At 34.0% G+C, this 24,492-nt stretch overlaps 1 protein-coding gene across 1 annotated transcript in view; it reads right to left on the reverse strand.

The window, feature by feature from the left end:
* LOC141676578 (uncharacterized) overlaps window positions 1–17,449 on the reverse strand; it is a 46,409-nt gene extending 28,960 nt beyond the window's left edge. The window contains exons 1-23 of the mRNA XM_074482250.1: window positions 17,175–17,449; window positions 16,512–16,593; window positions 14,064–14,171; window positions 11,990–12,081; window positions 11,841–11,888; window positions 11,304–11,354; window positions 10,076–10,179; window positions 9,823–9,940; window positions 9,149–9,250; window positions 8,839–9,039; window positions 8,307–8,464; window positions 7,722–7,880; window positions 5,353–5,445; window positions 4,826–5,168; window positions 4,374–4,487; window positions 2,927–3,022; window positions 2,782–2,849; window positions 1,886–2,006; window positions 1,599–1,811; window positions 1,214–1,441; window positions 1,023–1,132; window positions 784–880; window positions 60–158 (exon numbers count right to left, since the gene is read on the reverse strand). Coding sequence (XP_074338351.1) covers window positions 60–158; window positions 784–880; window positions 1,023–1,132; window positions 1,214–1,441; window positions 1,599–1,811; window positions 1,886–2,006; window positions 2,782–2,849; window positions 2,927–3,022; window positions 4,374–4,487; window positions 4,826–5,168; window positions 5,353–5,445; window positions 7,722–7,880; window positions 8,307–8,464; window positions 8,839–9,039; window positions 9,149–9,250; window positions 9,823–9,940; window positions 10,076–10,179; window positions 11,304–11,354; window positions 11,841–11,888; window positions 11,990–12,081; window positions 14,064–14,171; window positions 16,512–16,593; window positions 17,175–17,189 — 2,820 coding nt within the window. The 5' untranslated portion in view covers window positions 17,190–17,449. The remainder of the gene's footprint in view (window positions 1–59; window positions 159–783; window positions 881–1,022; window positions 1,133–1,213; window positions 1,442–1,598; window positions 1,812–1,885; window positions 2,007–2,781; window positions 2,850–2,926; window positions 3,023–4,373; window positions 4,488–4,825; window positions 5,169–5,352; window positions 5,446–7,721; window positions 7,881–8,306; window positions 8,465–8,838; window positions 9,040–9,148; window positions 9,251–9,822; window positions 9,941–10,075; window positions 10,180–11,303; window positions 11,355–11,840; window positions 11,889–11,989; window positions 12,082–14,063; window positions 14,172–16,511; window positions 16,594–17,174) is intronic.
* Window positions 17,450–24,492: the final 7,043 nt, after the last annotated feature.

The following is a 24,492-nucleotide window of genomic DNA, read 5'->3' on the forward strand; positions in this document are numbered from 1 at the left end:
CTTTTTGTGTATTAAATTATCCTAGTGAACAAAAAAGAGCAAAATGAATGTAATTTTACAGAAGCTTGATATGTTGCATGTGTAAGTCCCCTTAACCAAGAAGCCTTCTGCTCCTCATCCCGAAATTTTATTACAAGTGTACTGAAAGACTCCAGAGCCTGCAGAAAGAAAGATGGGATAAATGCTTTAATTTTTTTATCAGGAAAAAACCTTCACAACATAAAGTTGACATCAGGATAGCACACTAGATCATAATTCCTACATCTAAAATTTCCTCCCACACCAAGGTACTCAAACAATCAAAAATAATCCCTGGAGTAGAATACCTCATTCAAGAATTGTTTGTTACACGAATGCTGCTTGTTGAAAGGAACAGAAGATATACACAATAACACAACACATCAAAATTTCCACGACAAACACAAGTAAATGAAGCATCAGCACATTTTTAGCTTCTTATATCTTATCCAACCTTTTGCCAAGGTTTATGTGTATTTTTAACAACTATCTCCAGCTGTTAAATCTGGAAATAAACTGGGATATTAAAGTAATTAGTCAGAGAAATTAATTTTGATTGTCTTGCGAGGAATGGGATTCTAGAATCCTTTAAAGAATAAGAAGGAAAAATCATAATTAGCACGGAATAAAATGAATCATTGTAACTTATAAAGTAACATCTGAAAACTACAAATGAAATATAGCATGCTTGCCCAAACCCATAAACTGTATGGAACTGTACTGCAAGATACAAGGAAGTAATTGACTGAAGTCAGCATGGACAACCTTTTGGCTATCAAGGCCTCTTGCACCAACACCTATACAAGATGTCGAACCACCAACACTGGTTGGAGGAACTTCAAAGATATATTTACCAGCCATGCTGCAAAATATAGAAATAAAACAATGAAAACATGCACAGAGAACATTTAGTTTGTTGAATCACGCTGAATATATGACTGGAAAGTTCTTTTACAAACTAATTCACGATAATGAACCAAATGAATGGTAATGGGAAGCTTTACCTGGAGCACCTTTGATAACTCTGGGACATTTCAGACTTCAGTACATAAAGATAAAATCCAGAAAGCACAATGAAACAGGGCTTCCACGCAGCAACAGAATAGCCAATTCCCTGAAGAATAAAATGCTGGTTTATAATTGTATCATACAAAGGAAGGATTCTAGAAAACAATCTAAAATTAACGGCAGACACCTTCCAAACAAGAATTTGTGCCTCAGCTGCAAGATCTGGGGGATTCCATGGTGCAAGTTCATCGTGAAAATTTCCACCAACAGGCTGAGTGCCATTATGAATTGTTCCGTACATTACGTCCAACAATTTCATAAGTCGAGAATATCTGACTGGTGAAAAGTGAATGCCAAGAGTAGGCATTTGTACAGCAATACGAGTTGATGGGTGACTTGGGTGAGGAACTTTAATCTTCAGAGAAATGAGATTAAAGTATAAGATGTACAACTCAGCTTAACGACCAGAATAAAATTGTTAAATTAATGTATGTCTACTTTTCTTTCATTCAAGTATAACCAAATAAATTGTCATTAACGTTGGATGATGTCTTTAAACAAAAGATCAGTACCTGATCAACAATTACAGTCATTCCACATCTATCAACTATAGAATAAAAGTTATCAGCACCGGGAGATAGAGAGAGTTGGTTATCAAAGTTTGAAGATGCTGATATACTGCTATGACTGTCAGAACCACAATCTGTGAAAAAGGCAGCTATATCCCTTCCAGATATGTAAAAACGAGAATACAGACTATTTCCTTGATCAACAGGATCGGACTCCTAAAAGGGTAAAGACAAAAATAGTGAAGTTGATGTAGTAGGAAGAAATTTCAAATAATATAATATAATTATACCTTCGTGTGCAATGTAAAATGACCAAAATCCAGAAGAAACTGGCTATCATATGTGGACGAGTCACTGGTTCTGATAGGAATTCTAACTTTTGGGGCATCAAGGTCAATGTCAAGGGTAAACCTGGACAGTAGATATTACATAAACATAAATGTATAAGAAACAATTACATGAACACTGCCAAACCCAAATAACAACAATTATGATAATCCAATAGAGTAACAGAAGAACATTGCAGTAAAGAACTAAACCTAATGGTCTACTTAGAACAAATTAACTCTAAATGATGTATTTAACCAGTCAATATTGTATCATTTCCTGGTTAGAAGACATATTTGGTTGGTATTGGAGGAGACAAAGATACAACGGGCAGTAAATCCATCAGACATTCCTCTTTTTAAATAATACCAATCAATTTCTATCCAGAAACAGACTGAAATTTGAATATCAAGACTGGCAACGGGAGCTAAACCAAGCCTCCGGCAAAGCACAATGGATGCCAAGATGATTGACCTCTGAATGTAGCAAGGCGGAGTACACAAATACACTCATAAACAGGTGTAATTCTTAATTACATTAGCTAAACTTAAAAAAAATCTTAAAATTCAGCGGTTCATATCTTCATGATCATCTTAAACACCATCCAAATACAATACGAGGCACATTATTAGCTTTACATGATGCAATTGCTGTACAGTTATAACCTTATGCCACATACGTTGTAACATCATTTATAATAAGGCCTCTATTCTCTACCTAGTAACTCAACCGGTAATTCCAAAAAGACACTGGCTAGATATGCAAGACAATAGCAAGTACATTACATATATAACACACTATAAACAAAGTCGATTATGAAAAGAAAATAGTATTTTCCAGAGAATGGATTCAAAAGAACCTGCTCTGCTCCTCTAACACCATTTGAAACTGCTCCTGAGCCCTACGAGTCACCTTCTCAAACTTATTCTGCAATTTCCATTAGAAACAAATTAGTAACTGAAAAAGAATTATAATGCAAATAATCTTTGACAACATTACATTACCTGTAAAGCAGTGGCAGTTTCCAATGCAACAGCAGGACTAACCGCTTTACTTCTCTTCAGAAACTCAAAAAAACGATTATAACTTTCTATGTAAACCTGAAAACCATTTAAACAAGCAAACGGTTGTTACATCCAATTTTAGATTACTATTTACAAAACAACAGCATCAACCCTACAGCAGTAAACTCATAATACATGGATAAGAAGGTTGAATGACAAGAAAATAAAGGTTTGGCGAAGTAGACTCACCTCATAAAATGTTTATCAAGCATAATTTTTAATATGCTCACAACTAGAGGTTTAAAAAAGCATCAAAATAATAATTAAAAAAACAGACATTGTCATATAAAAAAGAAAGACATGTAGCTCATCTAACCCACAAACATCAAACTCTACCAAAAAGCCAACAACTGTACATAAAGGTAATTACGGAAATCATTATAAGAAACAGCAGATACAACAAGCAGTAACTAAGCCAGGAGTACAAGGTACTCAGAAATAGATTTTTAAAAACCAGACATCTCAGACTCGTATACAATATGAAGAAGGGTTGCATACGTCCCTCTAATCAATCATACACAAAGTACAATATTAAGTCTTCGCTTTATCCCAAGCAAGACATCACATACACACACACACGTAGGCAGCTTTCTCACATGAAAACATATGAAAGAAAAAATATAAAATCTTACAAGATCATGTATAACAATATTACAAAAAAAACAATTACAAAAATACTAATTAATCAGTACAAGAAGTTAAGAACACAAGTCATATATACAATAGTCAAAAATATTATTCAGCTATTTAAATTACAATTTCTCTTCAAATTATTATTATTCAAAACTAATAACAACCATTACTATCTTCTAGATAATTATATTTATAAATTAATTATTTTGTTAGTGTTTATGCCCTAGAGGCAATCTATTGTGCACTAGACAATCATTGACATTTGTTAACTTTATGTTTCGATAATTTAATTTAGTAGTTTTATCATGTTTAATTTGCTGCATCATATAAATATTAGCATAATAATATCCCTTAAAATGATGATACAAATTATATAGCTTCAAGTAACATTAAACAATATATTGATTAATATGTATCATAATTTTTAGATGAACTAGTCAAGTATTATTGTTATTAGGACGATAATTATAAATTGAGACTGGTATGTCAATTGATAGATGGTCACATCTGTCATATGTACATGAGATACCAAGTCAATGCATAGGTACATGTTAGAGAACACTATACTGGACTAACCCGGTATTATGAAGAAGCACCCTATATTTATAATTTAAAATTGCATGCATTTTCTTCTTCTTATATACCAGTAACGTCCTTTCTTAAAATAACAATTACAAGGAAGATGTGTTTTAACCAATCTACTATGACCCATAGTACAACAAGAACATAAGCAAAGATAATCTACAAAACTCACTGTGGCATGGCAAGGAGAGATTGCTGCTGAAAGCCGCCAATCAACATTTTCCCCAATTGGTGAGTATACAAAACTGGCAGCTAATGCATTTACCTTCTGCCCATCACAGCCACTCTGCAAATGTAAAAAAGTATAAAGCCAGGAAAACATCAAATATTCATTTGGTTGATTTTAAATCTAGTAACAACATCGCTACTTCAATCAAAAAAAGGAAATTCCTAATCATTAAAACCAAACAATAACTCGACATAAAAAAGTTTCAGTTAACTGAAAAGCCAACTAGAGGCATATATTTACAACCGTCACTATAAGCTTTAGACAGTAATGTGCTTGTGGACTACGAAATTAAAAAAATAAAAAAATAAAAAAACCAAAACAAACCAGGAAAATATTCTGATGTTGCAAGACATTAATATTGTAGAAAAAGAAACATGCAAACTGAAAAACCTAACCTGGGCAAGTGAACCTTCTGGGGCAGATACGCCATAGTATTTTAGTGTCAAATCACAGTGAGTGCTTCCATGTTTTAATTTTGTGGACACGTGGAGTTGCTCAAACCTACCACAAACAATCTCTGTTTTACTAATATTAACGATCTTGGCAGCAGCACAACCAACCAATATATCAATTAAATATCGTGTTCTATTTTGCACATCCTTCCCTGAATGAAATGTCAAATCCTCATCTGGCTGGTAGCTTAGCAGACTATTGATTGCCTGCCATTCTTCTTTAGTAAATCTTTCCTCTTCAGTTTGTGCATCTTTCTCCTCAGGTAAGGCATCTTCAGGAGTACGCCTAAGATTTCATGGAATAAGACGGTGACAATGATAATGATATCATCATTAAACATAAACTCAATATTTAAATACAAGTGTAGATATGTACAGGAAGAAAAAATGAACAGACTATATATTTACATATTGTGTCATGTATGTGTGAATTGCAAAAATTGTAATAAATTGCCTACAAAGTAACCAACCAAGTATATGAAAACCAGCTTTTTTTCTTTATCATCCTCTGCTCAGCCTCTTCCTTTGATCTTACAGATCCAACTTTGGCATGTGCGAGAAACCTGCAACAAACACATAATCCACCAAACGTGAACTCTTAAAGATTCAGGAAAAAACACAGAACTGATTTAAACTTCAAGAACAAATGGATTGTAATAAAACTACTCAAAGTGCGGAAAAGAACCTTTTTAAAACCCAAACCTTTACCGGTTAACATAACATATAAATTTAGACCCACTTTACAACCAAAGGAACATAATTGTGTGATCACTGCAGACACAAGTTATCGACAAGTCTAAGTGCGGCAACTGTATCATTACTAGCAGTGACCAAATTTTCTTTAAAAGTAAAAACTGAAATAACTCTTGGTCATAACATTTTCTTGGATTAGGATTTGCATGCCACGACCTGGTCAACCAGTGAAGTGCCACTCACCGTTGAAATAGGGTAGCCTACAATTTCTTAATTCAGTAAAAGTAACCTGGAAATGCCACTTTACCAAAAAACAAATAACATTGGATTGTTAGTAGTTGGTATACATTTTTTAAATGTGACCTTGTAAAGACTACCACATTTCTCTACTTTTTAGAATGTTATATCAACAAAAAAGGCCGGTACGAGTTTATGGCAGGCTTAGCAGGACAACTACACTTACTATGGGCATATATCAACTTGAAGCTAGTTATAACCACAATAGCAGGTGCGGGGCCGTATAATTTTTGTCTTTCAAATGGTAATGAATTAAAAGGGTCAGTGTATTGGAACAAATGGTAGTTCTGTTGATATAGGATGTTGAAATGTACATATATGTAAATAAGAGAAACAGGAAAATATGATTAATTTACCTATGATAGGTACGATAAACTAGTAAAAACACAACTTTATATTATAAAATTATGAGAAATAAAAATAAAAGTAAACAATGTGCGTTTTCCTTTTCTTCATATATCAACGGCTTCACCCATCTTCTCCGGCAGTGACTTCCATCCAATAATGATGCATGCACGAAGGTCTAAACTTGTGCTTTCCTCAAATCATCTATTCTGGTAAGAGTACGTGCTACCTCCTCCATGTGTTTTTCTGTCATCAAGGTTTTATTGTTTAGCACTCTAAATCAATTTTATGTTGGATATGATTTTAGGGATATACACTAGTGCTATATTGGGTTATACGTAAAGAGTTCTGCTGCAGAACAGAGTTCTTGTGCAGAATAGGTAATTCTGTTTGCAGATTTTTTTGTAAGATCTTGAAAACCACAGTAGTTTTTGGGGTTTAATTTGGGCTGCTTCTTATTAATGCAAGGATTGCGAATGATGTGACAATACCACAACTTTCTTCTTTTCTTGTCGCCCCTCTCTTCATCTCTAACAAAACTAGTCAGCCCCACTCCTTCAACAACTCTTGTTACTCTGTAGTTTTCTGATTACATTGGTCGGAGCAATGCAGAACATTGTATAACAATGCAGAACCCTATTGCAAAACACAAGGTTCTGCTAAACTTAGCTGACCGCGGCCAGACCACATTGTAGAACACAGTCTTACGCTACTGGACAAGTATTTATGCTTGCAAAACCTTTGTAGAACTATTACGAATAATGAATTTCTTTATAAAAAATGCAGAAAAGAATACAATGTTCTGCTGCCAAACACAGAAAATCACATATGTTGTTTGTTTCTGTTAGTTTTAAAATGTTTTGTACATTGGCTATGTTAAAGTTCTATGTTTGAACGGTGTAGTTTTGTTCACTTAACTTACCTATCATAGGTAAGGTAATTTTACATTTTCTTCTCTCTACAAGCAATGCTTTCCAAAACAAGTATAGTGGCTACAAGTTCTAGTATTTTGTCAGACAAACAAAATTGAAAAGATTACATACAAAAATAAACATATTAAAGTGTATACTCTTTGCTCGAGGACATAGATAGATGTGTCTTTTGTACACTGATATAGCTCAGTGTTGTATTTTATTTTTTGGAAAAAAAGAGATTTGGTTTGATAATATAGTAAAGACAGCATTTCGACCACTTCAATATCTTTATGCAGTCCATCCTCATTATTTACATTTTACAACCTAAAGCTTAGAGCACTGCTGTAATAAGAAAGTTCTTGACACTCTGATAACAAAAAACAGTTCCATGGTTCCAGACTATGACAAGACTAAGTACAGACATGGCAGAAAAGAAGTAAAAAAATAAGAATGAAACTGTAAATGATAGCATAATACAGCAAGAACTTTAAGGATATATTAATTTAGTCACACGCACTTACCAAAGCTCTTAAAAGTGCAGTATAAGAGATATGAACTACATTCTCGCATAATTTACAAAGACTACATACCTCCACAAAAGTATCACTTTAGGATCAAGATCTTTCTCAATCTCCCTCATTTCTTTGTTATCAACATTTGACGTCTTCTGCAGAAAACTAGCATACAACTGAATGTATTGTCTTCGCATATGACACAGGAACTGAACTTGGTCCCAAGAGAATCTATAGCTGATAAAATAGAGAAGTTGATATTTAAGTATTAAGATACACTTAAACTTGTTCTTTGCGGTCAAAACAAATGTACACTACTTGCGTAGCAGATTGTCTGTGACGCTTTATTTTCCTGTGAATTGTATTACAAACAACCCCAAACAAATTCCATTTTAATTCAATAATAAAAATGTTATATATCTTAATATATAATCTCTACATACACAAGTACTTTCAATATGTTTCAAATGTGTTCGGCATGAAAAAGTGTAGCAAACTATGTTAACGGGTGGAGCAATAGTTCTATTACATATCGAACCACACTTTAATTGATAAAATTTGTGAACCAATTAATGAAGAACATATTCCAGTTATGATACACCCAAGGGAATCACAGACATGATGTGAACAACCCACACAATAGAACAGGTCATTGCAATTTACCACATTCTCTTCTGCTGTAGACTAGCTTGAGCAGCATAACGCCACCACATATATGGGTTTTCTGAAACTGGCACCATGGGTCTGATATGAGACACCTCAATATATGTCTTATATCTTGACAAAACCTCGAAGAGTCTAATCCAGTCATAATATTGAGCCTGCAAAGAGTTAAAGATGAGACTTTTTCTCTTACTCCAACAGAAAGTACTAGTGAAACAAATTTGTTTTCCTTAAGTTACTATACGAACAAAAGAGAAACAATGGACAGAGGAGTCATAATACTTCTTCCCAGATATTGAATAAAAAATGAAATGATGAGGCAGTGTAACCTTATTAAAAAATCAAAGATTTTGATAAGATCTAAAGAAATTCTCATACTATGTAAATTATTAAATTTTAATCAAATTGTCGCTAAAAATCTTGTCACCTATTAATTTCTGTTTAATCCAACAACTTCGCTATCGAAAAACAGAACGCAAGAGAAAAGTGGTGAACAAGTCAGAGACAATAGAACCAACTAAGATTTTAGCACCTCGGTGATTGTCAAGGACACATCAGTAAGGACCAGAGAAACCTTCTCCGATGGGTCATCAATATTAATTTTCTCTTGATTTCCCAAACGATGATACTTGAGGTCTCCATTGATAGGAGAAACTAAGTAGTTGCGATCCTGAGCCCATTTAGACACTGATCCACTGCCTTTACCAGATTCTTTGATACCATCTTCAAAGATCTATATTCCAAAAATACAACCTTTTTAGAGAAAGTACACACCAAACCTTTTAACTGATTAAACAATCCATGCTATTATCATTTTCTAGTCTTCAATGATTAAAGCATACCTCAATCCATTCGTTAGGAGAAAGATCTTCCCATTTCTTATCCAAGCTCCAAGGAAGTTGGTTAGAATCATGGTACATGGCAAGCCTTTCAAGTTGCACAGACTACAAAAAGAACATATAAGTTCTAACCAGGGTAGATACATAAAAACCAAAACTAGCGATGGGCAAATACCAAATAACAAGTACAGGAAATGAGGTAACAATTTAACAGGTATAGTTAGCATAGTAATTCAACTGCATGAATACAGGCGTAATAAGCCGTTCACAACCACGTGTGTAAACTAATTTGCAGAAATGACCACTCTTGTGGTGGTAAAACACTGGGACACCTATAATGTGCACGAAGCCTAAAATTCATTTTGAAGCTAAACTTTTCAAGTTATAAATTACTACTTTTCTGAATATTAATCTTTTTCTAAACTGGCAATAACAGGCTTTTGGAGGCAAAGGAGACCTTAAATACCCAAATCAAAAAAAATGATGAATAATACCATCTATTAAGACATTTCCGTTTTACAGAAGAACTATTCAAGTTCACAATTACCACTTTCCTAAACGTCAATTTTTTTAGCATTGGCAGGAACAGGCTTAGGCTTTAAGAGAAAAAAAGAGGCCTTAAACACTCAATGAATATTAATCTGAACAAATACATATACCGGGAAAATGGATCTAACCTTTCGCAACTTATCCAGAGCGCCACTTGTATCAAAAGTTTCGTTCCCCTGCTCATCCATCGTAACAGCAGCAAGCTTCGCCAAAGTAACACCACAAGCAAATGAATTTCCTTGATTGCTACAGCAGAAAAGACAGTCTTACATTTTTACGGAACCAGAACCATCAATGAATGTTCAGAACAAAACGTATGCACAGAAAGGATATATCTTTTCAGAAGTGAAGTTCAACTTCAACAGAAGCACGTGCAGAAACCTTGTAGAATCCTCATATCTGACATGTACATTGCTAATGGTTATTTTCAGGTTCCCAATGATTGTAGAAATTAGAGAACCTAGCCAAGAATTTCCCGAAGGTGCCTGCAAAAAGTTAACCAGGCAAAAAATTCTTTAAATTGGACTATCAACTATAAGACCAAACCTTAGCCATAAATTAAAAACAAAAATGATACTTCAAAGCTGTTGGAAGTAAATTTTACATGTGAAGGTAGTATAATAAAATTCTGCAATCAATTACTTCGCAATAACTGTAAAAAATTTATTGTTCTGCCCGCCAATAGAACCTAACATGAATAACAAAACTACCAATTTAAGGGCATCCCCAACCGAAAGCCATGGTTGGATTTCTAGACTCATAATTAGCAGTTTTGGTCAAAAGAAAGCTGTATTGCGTTGATAGGAAAATGACAAACCACAAAACCCACTTTTCATTTGTCTAGTATACTTCATCCAAAAAAAAGTTCCTATTTGAAGTAGTTATAATAATTTAAAAATGTAAAAGGTACATAGAACTGATAGAAGTAATACAATAATAAAAATATTCTTTTAGTGGCAAATTGAATTTTTTAAAGAGAGAACACTGTTTAATGGATGTATTTTACATATTGAGGAGTTGAGAGTGATGAAATCCCCTAAAGATGTTCCTAAGGAACAAAATCCCTAAATTAAATTGCTTTTCCCTAACATATATTCAAATTTGCTTCTAGCATGCTTTTGTTACAGGCATTCACTCCATTTTAAATGGGGAGATCACGTTAAATATTCCGGCCAACTGTAGGGGAACCGGGAGAATCAGCACAGGCTTATGCTTGAACTGTGAAATACACAGAGAATGATTTTAATGGATAAATAGCAATGACTTCTACATACATGTTTCTGGAATAATTTGTTGATCTTCAACGTTTATCACATTTCTCATTCACTATGGATTCATTTAGTCTAGGGCTTACACATTTGCTTGCATTAATTTTCCATTAACACTCAGCAAGTAAGTCTGAACTGTGATTTCTTGTGATAATATATATCTATTCTTGAGAACCGAACAAACCACCATTTTTGGCTTCTTTGAGATATATTAGCAATTTTTTTCTGACAATCAATTCATCCACTCCCGGGAAATTTTGTACATTAGAATATCATCATTCGTGGAATAGGTTAATGCCACTGACTGAATAAAGCGAAGCACATAGAGTTAGGGACATTACACTTCCAAGCTTTGCTCTTGATACCGCTTCAAGTGTAGCTGATTCAGCTTCCTGCGTGCAACTGACATCGATAAATTTACAGGAAAATCGTATGCATGCATGAATACATACATATATATATGGGGGGGGGGGAGGGAGAAGGAGAGAGGGGGGGAGGGGGGGAGCGAGAGGGAGAGAGAGAGGGAAACGTGAAACCTAGATCTAGATAAACAATTATTAGGGACTCTTAAAAAACGAGGCAAGAAAAAAAATGTTTTAACGAATAATAATTGGGGTTCAACAGGCCATTCTTTTCAAATAACTAATTAGAGTGTGAATAAGGATGTAACTCGTGTACGTTGGGCGGCGTAACTTGCAAAAGACATCTACATGCTTAGTGCTAGAAATATGTGGCAATAAAAGAGTAGTGCTATAATGTAACAAAAAGAATATTAAAATAGAAAATGGTACAAACACATGCTCATACTCTACTTGGATTCTAGGTTGAAGGAACACAAGAACTGTACGCAACAAGCATTATGAATTTAGGAGGATCACCTCAATCTGTTGAAGCTTTGCTTTAAAGAGTTTTTCTCGTTCCTCCTCCTACGAGAATTTAAATTAGAACCAAAAAACATCTCTAGAAAATGGGTAGATGCAAGTGCTTTGGAAAAAATGCATAAACTAAACGAGAATATATTACCTACCTTGTGAGACCTCGCATCAGGTGCTGGATGAGCAAGAACAAACACACGATCAATGAGCACAATCACAGGCTCTTTGCCAAGACTTTTCCAAGGTACCTATGATACAGAATATTTTGAAAGAAAACATAACACATGAATTACACAAATAGTAGCTTAAACAAAAATTTGTCAAAATAAGAAGGGTCAAGTGATTGTTTGTGGATACTAATATGAAAGCCACCTTAAAAATACTTTTTACTTAAGTCCCTTAAATTAGATTGTAAGAGACTTATTTATTTATTTTTTCATAAAAGTGAGTAACTGTTACCCACATAACAATTCATATGGGTAGAAAATTTGCAAGCTCCAACCCAAACACTTATTTTCAAGAAGTTGAGTCTTTGGTATGAATTAAAGATAATGCTCTGGGTCACTCAAGTACTTTCTAATACCCTACCAAAGATTTTAGGGTCTTTTAGCAGTCATTCATGACTAATGGATGCCATGTCCATATACCCTTAAAATATTCAGGTTGCCTTGGCTTGGAACAACCAGAAGTCCGAATCTCAAATAGAAATAACTTTTAGACAACTACCCTGCACAACTCAAAGTTTAAAAACCAAATCCATGAGAACATGTATGTTCAATAAATTGTTACCAAGCACCCAGGTCATTCCCACCAAAACTGTACACAAACGTCATTTGGATCCTTTTATTTCCACATAAATATCAAACTTGACAAACATAAAACATATGCATGGTTTCCTCATTAGGCTCACAGGCCAAGTTCCATCCAGCAACTTCATTAAATGGTGCTCTAATAATAATTTTCTATAGTTACCGTCCTAAAAAGTTTTCAAATTCTTGTCTGCGATTATGGCGCTTATCCACAGAAACACAATTTCCTTTCTTTAGAAGACCCTACTATTTGTATAATCAACTACATTTTCATGAATAAGTAAATGTCATTTTTGATGAAGCTTATAATGATGCAAAAAATTGCTAAAAAAATTCCTTAAGCACATTCGATAACAAACTATCTTCACTTCAGCATTCATTTATAAAAGGTCCATTTGGACACACTTCTTAACATTGCCTTGTAAGCAATCTAGACTTGCAGTGCGTTGCTTTGGCTTTAAACAATCGACACTCCAAATCTCAAATAGACATCTTAAGGGACCTCGTTTCAAAAAAAACTCTGCCTGGGAGCTTTACCGGGACTAATAACAAATGAACTATACCATTTAATCCCTAAAAATATTTTTTTAAAAAACTACCTGTTGCACAAGTTGAAGACCCAAATTCATGATAACATGCTAGTTTTAAAAAAAATGTTGTTAAACGCTCTGTCACCTTCATCAAGTAAAAGTCTACCAAAATGTCTATTAAAAAGTTGGATACTTTTGTTGTCACGTGTATATCTCATGGACCTGCGCAAATCGTAAATCAAATGCATGGTGTCCTCGTTAAGCTCACTGCCTAAGTTCCTCTTTAACAACTTTATGTAATTTTATAAAGCAATTTCCTATAGTTCATGTTCTAAAAGTTACCCAACCTCTTATATGAATTTATGGAACTTTACCACGCTAACTGTGGCTTTATTGCGAACCCAAGATCAATGCGTCATTTTTCCCAAAAATGGGTGTATTATCAAGTAAAAGAACTAAATCTGTAGTAATCTACATAATTAAAAAGCATTAACCTTTGACAAGATAACTGACTTAAAGGCCCTAATAATGAAGAGATCCTACATGTTCTACTATTGGACTGTTATTACAACCATATCCTTATATATGACTCTAAGAAAGAATAAAAGCACCACGATTAGAGCAAGGATTTAGGTGGCTTAAATTACTCCTCATAAATTAATTTATAAAAGTGAAGTGACTCTAGATTAATTTAGTAGGTTAACTATATTAGAAGAGGGTGCGGATTACTATTAGGCATAGACATCAACAAGAATCTATGAAAAAAATTGGAGGATATAATTGGTTTTCTACTAATTTACTAGTTCACTGCAGAAATAGATCATATCCCATTAATCAATCTTATTTTACCAACTTTCTACCATTCCTTAACCTTGACATTTAATCAGGTACCTTAAGTGTTATTGTACCGATAAGTCCAGCTTTGACTGTCACAGGTAGTTGTAGTGAATTAAGTGCCTCTGCCTTCAATTTCAAGTCTTTGAGGACCACGTCGCCTAAAAATGTAGAACAAATGAAATAAATAACAAAATAAAAATATTATATAAGGCCATTGAAATTATGAAACAAGCTAAACAAGCATCAATTGAAACAATATATCATTGTTGAGTTCCTATGCAAACATGACTTCATGATTAAAGAAGCGAATATCCAGTATCCTTTGCAATATTTCTAATCCATATTAAATAAATTGTTTATCCAACTATCGATTTGGAAGATAATTATTGAAGTAAACTCTCATTCTTCCAAGAGCAACTGGTAAGTTAAAATACAAGGTATTTTAAGCAATATCTTGCTCCAACAGCGTCCTAGTGGCTATTTAAAAAGTTAAGAGCTTCCTGCCTTTTCTTATTTTTAAAGAATCTTAAGTCATCCCTTATTTAATTTTTATGAATAAAGTATGTCTTTCCCTCCATTTTTAATTTTCTCCTAATGTCATAAAAGTAGGTAGAATTTGAATTTAGAGTAGAGAGCACTTCATGTTCCTGCATCGTAGTCGAGACACCACTTGAACTACTCTAATTCATAACCGTGCACATGCGATACATACATTTGATTATCATTACACTTTGTTGCATTCCATCTGTTTGTACTAACATCGTTGGTAGTTTAGGCAAAAGTCATCGATATCATTGTCTTTCCCCCAAATATGTGTATGATGTGAATTTAGGCAATTTAGACAAAAACGTAACATTGTCTCTTCTACAAGTCCACAACCCCAAATCTCTGAACATTTTTAAAAAATTTGCGCACACATTCAAAGCCAAAATTATCATTTGCCAAAGAAGAGAACCCCAACGATACTGACCCTAATTTCACTCCACTCAACTCACAAGAGCTCACAATTGACCAATAAGTTGTAAACCCGACCCAGTTCAGTTCTTCCCCAAATCCAATCAAACCCATAAATTCCCACTTCCCAAAACCACAAATTTATCTCCTTTTGCCATTATGTCATCGTTTGAGACTTGTTATTTATAATTTTTGTTGATGTCAAGTTAGACGAAGAAGTTGCGAAGTTGTTAATAAAGCTTTGATCTTGAAGTCAAAGAAGCTTTATGAGGTAAAATTTTATCAAGATTCTAGATTCAACCTTGATTTTGATGTGAATTTTATATTTGGGTCTAGTCTGGAAGCTCAAGTTTAGGATGTGGTTGATGTGGGTAAGTTGTTGAGGAGGCTTAGTAAGCTTGATTAGTTTAATGAGGAAAATTGGGGGGGATTTAGATTCGGCTACAAGTTCAGTGTATCGTGGTTTGGAATATGCAAAAAAGAGCATAATGGGGGATAAAATAGAGTGCAATTTTGTTATATAAATTATAAACCCACTATAACTGTCAAAATATTGACCACACCAATATACCTGAACAGAATTTAGCCAAAGTAGGGGAATGCCACAAAATATAACGAAAATCAAATGTTCATATTGATTGTGCTCGGTTTTCAACTAGAAGATTTCAAGAGGTGTCTTGACTAGAGTACAGGTACACAAAGTCCACTTCACTCTTGAAATTATTATGGGCAATACTACATACCCCGAAAAAATCCCAAAAATGTTCACAAATAGAGTGGCGTTATTTCATTCGTGGAGCTCATATTAATAGACGAGGGTCCATTTCATTAATGAACAAACAACTAATAGCACTACGACAATTCAGCATTTGTGAACACTTTCGAGAACGCTTTTGGGGACTCTAGCATTTCTCAATTATCATTATAATAATAATGAGTATATGTAAGGACTGTTATTGGAATCGGTATAAATTATAATATCCCAATTCCTAAATTATTAGGAGTCTAATTGTTTAAAACTGAAATATATAATAAATTTCCCTTTATATATATTCGTAGGAATATTCCAGATATGATAGGGAATAAGAAAAGGATTTGTTTCCTTCTAGTTAAATTTTTAGGATCTTTATATAAACAATTGTAAACTTCATTATTAAATAGAGTTGAATTATATGAAATAAATTTTCTAATTTATGTGTTTTGCAGATTCTTTGTGGAGCTAGGTGTTTTATCCCCTTGTTTAACCCTTTACCCACCCTTGTACTACACCAGAGAAGAATGATACGTTGCCACTAATATTTTCTCACGCAAGTCTTTAAGACAACAGATCACGAATTCTTCATAACATACCTTACCGCACAACATACCTTAGCTTTTGTATAGAGTAAATTATTTATTTGTCCATATAGACATTCATACTCTGATTTTAGTTATTGTAGATTTTTTAAAGATGATTATCCCATAATCGAATTCCAATATGTAAGGATTTAAACAAAAGATTCATCAACTATTCAACACAATTATTTGTCAAAAAAACGACATACCTTTCCATACACTGATCTTTAAAGCCTCTGCTGAAAGACCGTCAACATACTCACCCAAATACCTCCGAAGCAAGTGCAAAACCTACATGATACAACTCAATTATTTACTAATATGCAAGCAAAAAAAATGTAACAAAGAGTTTCCGAATTATCACAGTTGAAAAAATCGAAGTAAAAACAACGATCATCACGCACTGATGCTATCTAGTATAGTATAATACAATTTCTCTCCGGACACACACCATGAGGTTTAAACCAATTAATAAAAGTAAAATCAAAAAATAGCAATCCGATCAATCACACTCGTTAACAACAAATACAAGCTTACAAAGCCTCTCTCTCTCCCCCTCTCCCCATGTACCAACAAATACAAGCTTACAAAGCCTCTCTCTCTCTCTCCCCCTCTCCCCATGTACTTTCTTGATTCTGATTAGTGATTCTAATTCAATTCAAATCATTACATAATAATCAAAACTATTTCAACTTATGAATAGAACTGAAAAACTCTCTCTCTCTCCCCCCCTGTCAATTTTGAATAAGTTCGTGATTCTAATTCAACTCATCGTATAATAATCACAACTATTTCAACTTATAAACAGAACTGAAAAAAAAAATAACAATCAACAAAACAAACGAATAAATGAAATGAAATTAAAATCTTACGTGTGCTTCGAACATGATGAGAGCAAAATCAATCCTCACAACAAACTAAAAGTCGAATTGATCAGTGAAAATCGTACAGAGCGCCATTAACGAGAAAATTGATTGTATTTGTGTAAGATCAAAACCCTACCTGTGGGGTTAATATATATATACGTACAAGTAATTGTGTGTATAGGCAGAGTGATAAGAATGGCAGTTTAAATTAAAAATCGTAGTAAGAAATAAATTCAGAAGTCGATTGTAGGTGCGGTGAGATTTTTAGCAATGGCCGTCTCGTAAAACATAGTAAAAATCCCAAAATATCACACGGTCATGCTGCTGCCTGCACCTGTATTTCCTATATTTTCCAGGGACTTTGACTTTTTTTAACACCTGGCAGAATCGTAAAAATGTTAAAAAGGGAAAAATAACTTTTTTAGATGTTTTTTACCCAAAATATCCATTTTGAAAAAAGGTATCCAAAATATCGACACTCCACTAATAGTGAAGTATCGGATTTTTCTCAGTAGAGTATTACTTTTAAATATTTTTTAGAAATATTTAAAAAATGAATAAAAGTAAAAATATAATAATTTTAAAATTTTAGATGATACTCCAGTGACAAATAAGTATCTCACATGTTACTCCATCTCCACTGACAAATGAGTATTTGGGTCGATACTCCAGTGATAAAAGAATATATGGGTCGATACTATAACGACTCGTGTATTTTTGAATTATTTAAAAATGTGATTATGGAAATTATTAAATAAATAAAATATGTGTATTGGGTTTGACCGCTATGTGTTGTTTAATTAATGTGTGATTTATGGTGTACCGGGTTGTACGCGTGATTAATTATGGAGTCGTATTGAATTATTTTCAATTTCAAAAATGAATTTAGTGTAAATTTAATTGCATAAATATTTGGAATGTCTTTAAAATCATTTTTATGGTTCTATAATTACAATAGTTATTTTTGGAATTTTATAAAATTTAGAAATCAATATTTTATTAATTATTTATCTTTAAATGATTTTCTGATTGTGTTTACTTATAAAATCTGTATTTTATTCCAGAATTATTCAAAAATTATGAAACTCATATTTATTGAAGTTTGAAATATTTCGAGAATTTTAAAATTATGTTGGGAATTTTCGGGATCAATTTTACCCGCGCGTCGATTCGTTTAATTGCGAATATCAGGTATCAATTGCGTTTCAAAAATTGTTTTAACATTTTAAAATTCATGTTTTGATAAACTTCAGGATATTTGTAACATTTAAAAACTATTTTCATGATTTTATGAATTTATTTTAAGTGCAGCTCGATTCGTTAATTGTGAAATGCGGGTACGAGTTGTGTTTCAAAAATGCTTTAAAAATTATGAAAATTTATTTTATTGGTTTCGGGATTTTTAGAAAATTTTAAAACTATTTTGGTAATTTTACAAGTTTATTTAATGTGTAACTCAGTTCGATAAATTGTGAAACGAGGAACAGAAACCGGGCTACAGTCCCTTTTTACTAATACTTGTCCCAAATATGAGACACGTGGCAGTCAATGGTGTTGTTTGAGCCACGCGTTGGCTGCAGAGTGAATAGAAAAAAAAGAGAGAAACCAAAACAAAAGAAAATAATACACACAACTATACCCTGTATCCTCGCATTTTTTTCACTCGGCTAATCTATCTCCTTACTTTCACCATTTTCATTTCTTTTCCATTCAATTACCACTCGACTTTGAATGGCTCTTAAGTCCTAGTACATAGTTCTTTGTTCTTGTTCCTATGGTCGCGTTTCTGTTCGATTTTCTGAGAAACCCACCTCGGGGTTCGATTGTTTTCCGGCGTTTGATCTTTGTTTTCCGGAGTTTGATCTTTGTTTTCCAGCGCCTGAGTTCAGTTGTGCTGTTGGTATGTATATATACACAAGTATGAGTGTATATATATATCTCTGTTGTGATGATGGCCATGCTGCTGTGTTGTGATTTTCCGGCCACCGGCGTATTTCCGGTGACCCGGCCGGAACCATATCTCATGCTTTGACTGTTACTTTGTTCCTGTTTATTTTTCCAAATAATTATATATATTAATTTAGAATTTTATTTATAATTTGGTGCAGGGCATTATTTGATTAAACTTTGTGATATAAAATATTTTGCGCGGAAAATTTTGATTAATCGGTGGAATTTATTTGGAAACCCGACACGTATCGGGCACCGATAAATTTTACCGCCGTCGACGGTGAACTTCGGTGAGTCGACGGTGCACGGTGATGACACGATTCTGAGTCCTAATATTTTTATTAAATAAAAGTCGTGTTGTATTTTTATTCTGGATCGAAATAGTTAATTAGCAAATATTGAATTGTGATGGTTAAGTTGGTTGTGATTACTAAATTGTATCGGTGATTGGAATTTGCGAGTTGTGATTGGTTGTCGTGTTTTAAATTGGATTGTTGTTGTTGAATTGACGTCGATTGATGTTTCGACGGGTAGTCCGATAAACAAAGGAGACGCTGCCCGATTTCCGAGAAACTGAATTGCGTAAATACGGAAACGTATCCGATGAATATCGGGACGTCGAGAGACTATATATATGTGTGTGTGTTTTATACGAAACTTGGTTGTACAATGTGATGAAATATTTTGCCAAATCGATAACCCTGATTTCGTAAAACAAGGAGTATATGTATTTTCCGAAAACGAACACTGAACCGATTTTCGAGATTGTGAACCCTACTTGTTGCGTGTGTTATTATAATATATATAATTACGAGTCGGGTTTGAATATCGTTGGGTAAAATTGGTATCGAGGATATGTCAAACATACCTAGACGTCTAACGTAGGGTATTTCGACCCTGTAGGTTATAGTCGGGAACCTGAAAGTGGACGATGGACTAAAGATAACCTAGTGGTCAGTCGACGAGCTCAGTAGAGTTTCAACAGAAAAACCTGAGTGTCGAAGTTGAATCCAATGGGATCTAGTGGTTGGACGTTAAAGCCTGAGCGACAGAGTCGGCTCAGAGTTGATCAATAATAGCTATAAAGCCCTGTAAGGCAAGTATTTCCGAACTTTTCTTCAAGATATATTACCAATGTTTTCGAACTGTTTCATAACATATCGCTATTATTCAAAATAACTCATGTTTTATATTGCAAGTGCTTTAAACTATTTAACCTTGAACCCTGATTTTCTTGATCTTGAGCCATAAGCCTTATTCTTTGTAAACCGTCATTTGTTGATCCTTAGACACCGAACCATACAAATATAATACTACTCCCCAAATGTATAACTACCAAACACCAAACACTGGAAGAGAATTGTTTGAAAATACGAAAACTTTTATACTCTAATCATTCATTATAACATCAAAGAACCATACCCTGAAAAATCATTACTGGTCTAATACCTGACCCTTGTACAAACTGAAAAACCATTTCTTATACATACCCTGATATACCCTTGTGATATCCATCAAATTCTTCACATTTTTATTTAAGTGTTTGATCATCATTGATTATGATTTTGTTTTATTGAAATATATCATTTGTTATACTGAATTGTTTTAGAATTGGATAGTTTTCTAAATAAGGACCAGATTCGTGGTCAGACCAGATTCGTGGTCGATTATAGGCCAATGTGTGCCTTGGATCCAGTAATTAGAGAAGTGATGTGTGCTTTGCTCGGGGGTAGTGCGTGACTGATCAGTAGCCTAACCCTTGGTTTTAAAACTTAAAAATGAATATCCAATTCTAATGGTTGTTTAACAATAAACTTGATTATTCTGAATCATTCCATTTGAACATTGCTTAACCTCAGTTATCACTATTATGACTTGCTGAGCTAGTTAGCTCACCCTTGCGATTCTTTCATATATTTTACAGTTGAAAAGAATATGGATGATAGTGAAGTTCCTCAGTCCAAAGTGCGAGCTAAGGTTCCAGTTGAGTTGGATCGAGCTAGCAGAAGCTTCATGTGGTATAGAGATATTCAGGTTGTAAGAATAATTTTATTGTCAGTTGTAAGTTAAATTAATGAGGATTTGGTACGTTGTAATAAAACTTAAGGTTGTGGCTTGTTTTCATACTTTAACCTGTTGCGATCCGTGGTTTTGTGAAGCAGGGTCATTGTGAATAATATTTATTATACAGGTTTATATTTTGTGCATGTGTTGTGGACCCCAAACTTCTGACCCGGGTTTGGAGGGCGCCACAGGTTGGTATCAGAGCTACAGGTTATAAGTCACTGAAACAAGTCTAGATTGTCGGGATTGGGTAGAGGGTTAAGATTAGGAGTAGGAAATAGAAAGATATGACGTTGTGAGGTTGAGTGCGATTGTATAGTAGGTCTCCGGCACGGTTCGTATTGTGATTCGGGATTCTTAACTTGTAACGTGATTCCCAAACAACGGCAATGGCATATCCTGATTTCCCTATATAATCTGATCGTTTGGAGCTTTCCGTTCGAGGATCATCATTTTCTCTCAGATTTGATTTGCACCTTGTTCCTCCATCAGTATTAATGACACTACCTTCTGTTATGACAGTTGCACCTCTTCAAGTTATTCCACGCTATTCTACCACCTCTTGTTATGAGACTACCTATTTAAGAACCTCCATCCGTTTATTCTTATTTTACTAGACTTTCGGCTCTGAATGTATCTTTTCAGTTTACCCTACCCCCTGTTCTATACCCCCAGTTTAGAACTTGTCCTATGAAGCAATTGTACCTATGAGGATGGATTCGGGAGTTGCAGTAAATGGTGAGTATTGAGATACAAATAAAGGTGAGAAGAAGTTTAGAAAGAAGATTCAAGTGTTCTGAAGGATAGCTGTTACCAGGTTACAAGAAGCTATTAGTGATTAGGCCACCCATGACTAGCTTGTGGAATAGAGTGGATAAGTGTTGAAGAGAGAGAGTTAGAGAAGATTATGGATCTGGAGATTTCTTGAAGTTAGATAACGGTGTTATGATGATGTGATATATATTTTAACAAGATGATGTGACATTAGCCGACTTGTCGATTATTGAATAGTCTGTTCCACTTAACGATTGTATAGTTTATAACGGGAGTATTACCAGTATGGAAGCTTGATGTGAAACTACGAATAAGATAGCATGCAACGACAACTGAAGTCTTCGTCGATTAAGAAAGGCAAATGGACCCAATAAAGGAGAGAGGGTAGATTGAAGTAAATGGACCTATATGTGATCGTTTCTTTAATTTGGTACCTTGTTATAGGTAGGAAGGACAACAACCAACTCATATAGTAAGGACAATCAGATTTGTGATTTTTAAAATTTTTAAACCAGTTTTCGAAAAAGATTTTTCTCTTACAAAATTTCTAAAAGCCTTTTTGAACAAAATAAGTTTTAAACCTTGATTCTCAAGTTATTACTTGAGTTTCTTATTTGTTAAAAGACCCGGATTACCTGGAAAGATACTTGTTTCAGACTTAGTATTGTTAATTCAGAAAACAAAGTAACCCGCGATTATGAAGAAGTTAATTATTCCTAACGCTAAGGTGCAAATATTATTTGACAAGGTTAATAACAGAAACCGCGTACGGAGTAATTATTCATCCAGTTGCAGAGGCCATTTAAGTTTCAAGAATGTATTGATTTAACATAAGCCTGGGCATGACCGAAGAAGATTGGGAAGATTTCCAGACCTTTCCAAAAGAAGAATATTATTAACAAAAGGATTGTTATGTTGAATGATTCGGGATTATTCTAAATTGAAAAAAAAAAGAAACTCGAGGTCATCTGATATGGACGCCATTATGATTGAATTGTTAAAGTATTATACGTGTAGGTGTGATGTTAAAGACGCAAGACATAACAAGTAAGAATTTACCATAATACTTAATTTACGAAGGCATTTCATCGTACTTTCTAAAGTGGTTATATGGAACAATGGGAATATGATTGAACAAGCTCAAAAGATGAATACCAGTGAAATGTGGATGGTGACCAATGGTGTCGTTCTTGTCTTCAATATTACAGCGTATATTCCTTTTTAATTCCTAAAAATATATGAACTTCTTTTCTTAATAAACTCCTTATGATGATATCAAAAAGGAGGATATTGCATTCCTTTCAAATTTAAATTGTTCCCCTCAAGTTTTGCTCTTTGATTGGGACAAACAGTGTTATGGTGAGATGCTTTGTCGGAATGACGAAGAGTCGGGTGGGACGCCACCTAATCATGTGTTGTATGCCATACGGTACGAGAGATTGGCCATCTTAAGTACCAATATGGTTGTCTCATTCATATTAAAATCATCACTTCTTCTTTCTTTCCAACTCTAAGTTTATTAACATTTTGAATCCTTCTAGTTGTTCTGTCGTACTGTGTTCTTTGCAAAAGTTTTTCGAGTAAAATCAACATATTCTGAACCAAGCGGGCAAAATTCTATCTACCTCTCATGCATGAAAAGGAAACAAGAGTATAATGCGAGGATTACAAATCACTATCCCTAGCCGGGGATGCACTAAGAGTCAAGGGAATCTACTTCAATAAGGAATACGTCTCCAAGAGTGGGAGTTTATGAATTGTCTGTGAAAAATGTTATTCAGAATACTGATGTGATGACGAGAATGATTATTGCGGATACCTTATGCGTCAAAGTATGGAAAAATATGGGAGCAACTTGATCATTTATCTCTTAAGGCTTTGTTGATAAGATGAGTTACCCTGTTGAATTGATAAGATTATGACTAAAAGACTATCAAGTCAAGAACGTGTAATTATTAAATAAGTAAATACCAACGGTGGAATTGAGATTTTTGGCAATAAGTTGTGAAGAATTGATATCATTTGAGATAAGAGGATTTGACATTATTCTAAGGAATGGATTAACTATTTAAGCATGATGCCCAGACAAACCATCGTGATGAGGAGATAGTCCTGAAGACGTCAAATGAGAATAGGATGAGGTACAAAGGAAGAAGGAGGGTAAAAAAATTGTTAATGATGATTACGGTGATCAAGATGTGAGCATTATGGTGATTATGAGATAAATAAAAGTCAGAAGCAAACAAAATTTAAAGATTTTATATCAATTAAGGAGTTTCAAGATATGTTTCCAGATGAGTTAAGAATATTTCCTCCAGATAGGAAAATGAGGTTCGCGATTGACTTAGCACCTAAGACGAAGCCAGTGACTAAGGACTTATACAAAATGGCACCAGTTAAAATAAGGAAGTTAGCAAAGCAGAGGCAAGAGATGCTAGAAGAAGAAGTGATTAGATTCAGTGTATCCCATGAGGTACACCGGTACTAATTGTTAATAAGAAAATGGAAGTATGAGAGTATGCGTCGACTAAAGAAA

The sequence above is a fragment of the Apium graveolens genome, chromosome 8 (genome assembly GCF_009905375.1).
Source record: "Apium graveolens cultivar Ventura chromosome 8, ASM990537v1, whole genome shotgun sequence".
NCBI lineage: Eukaryota > Viridiplantae > Streptophyta > Magnoliopsida > Apiales > Apiaceae > Apium > Apium graveolens.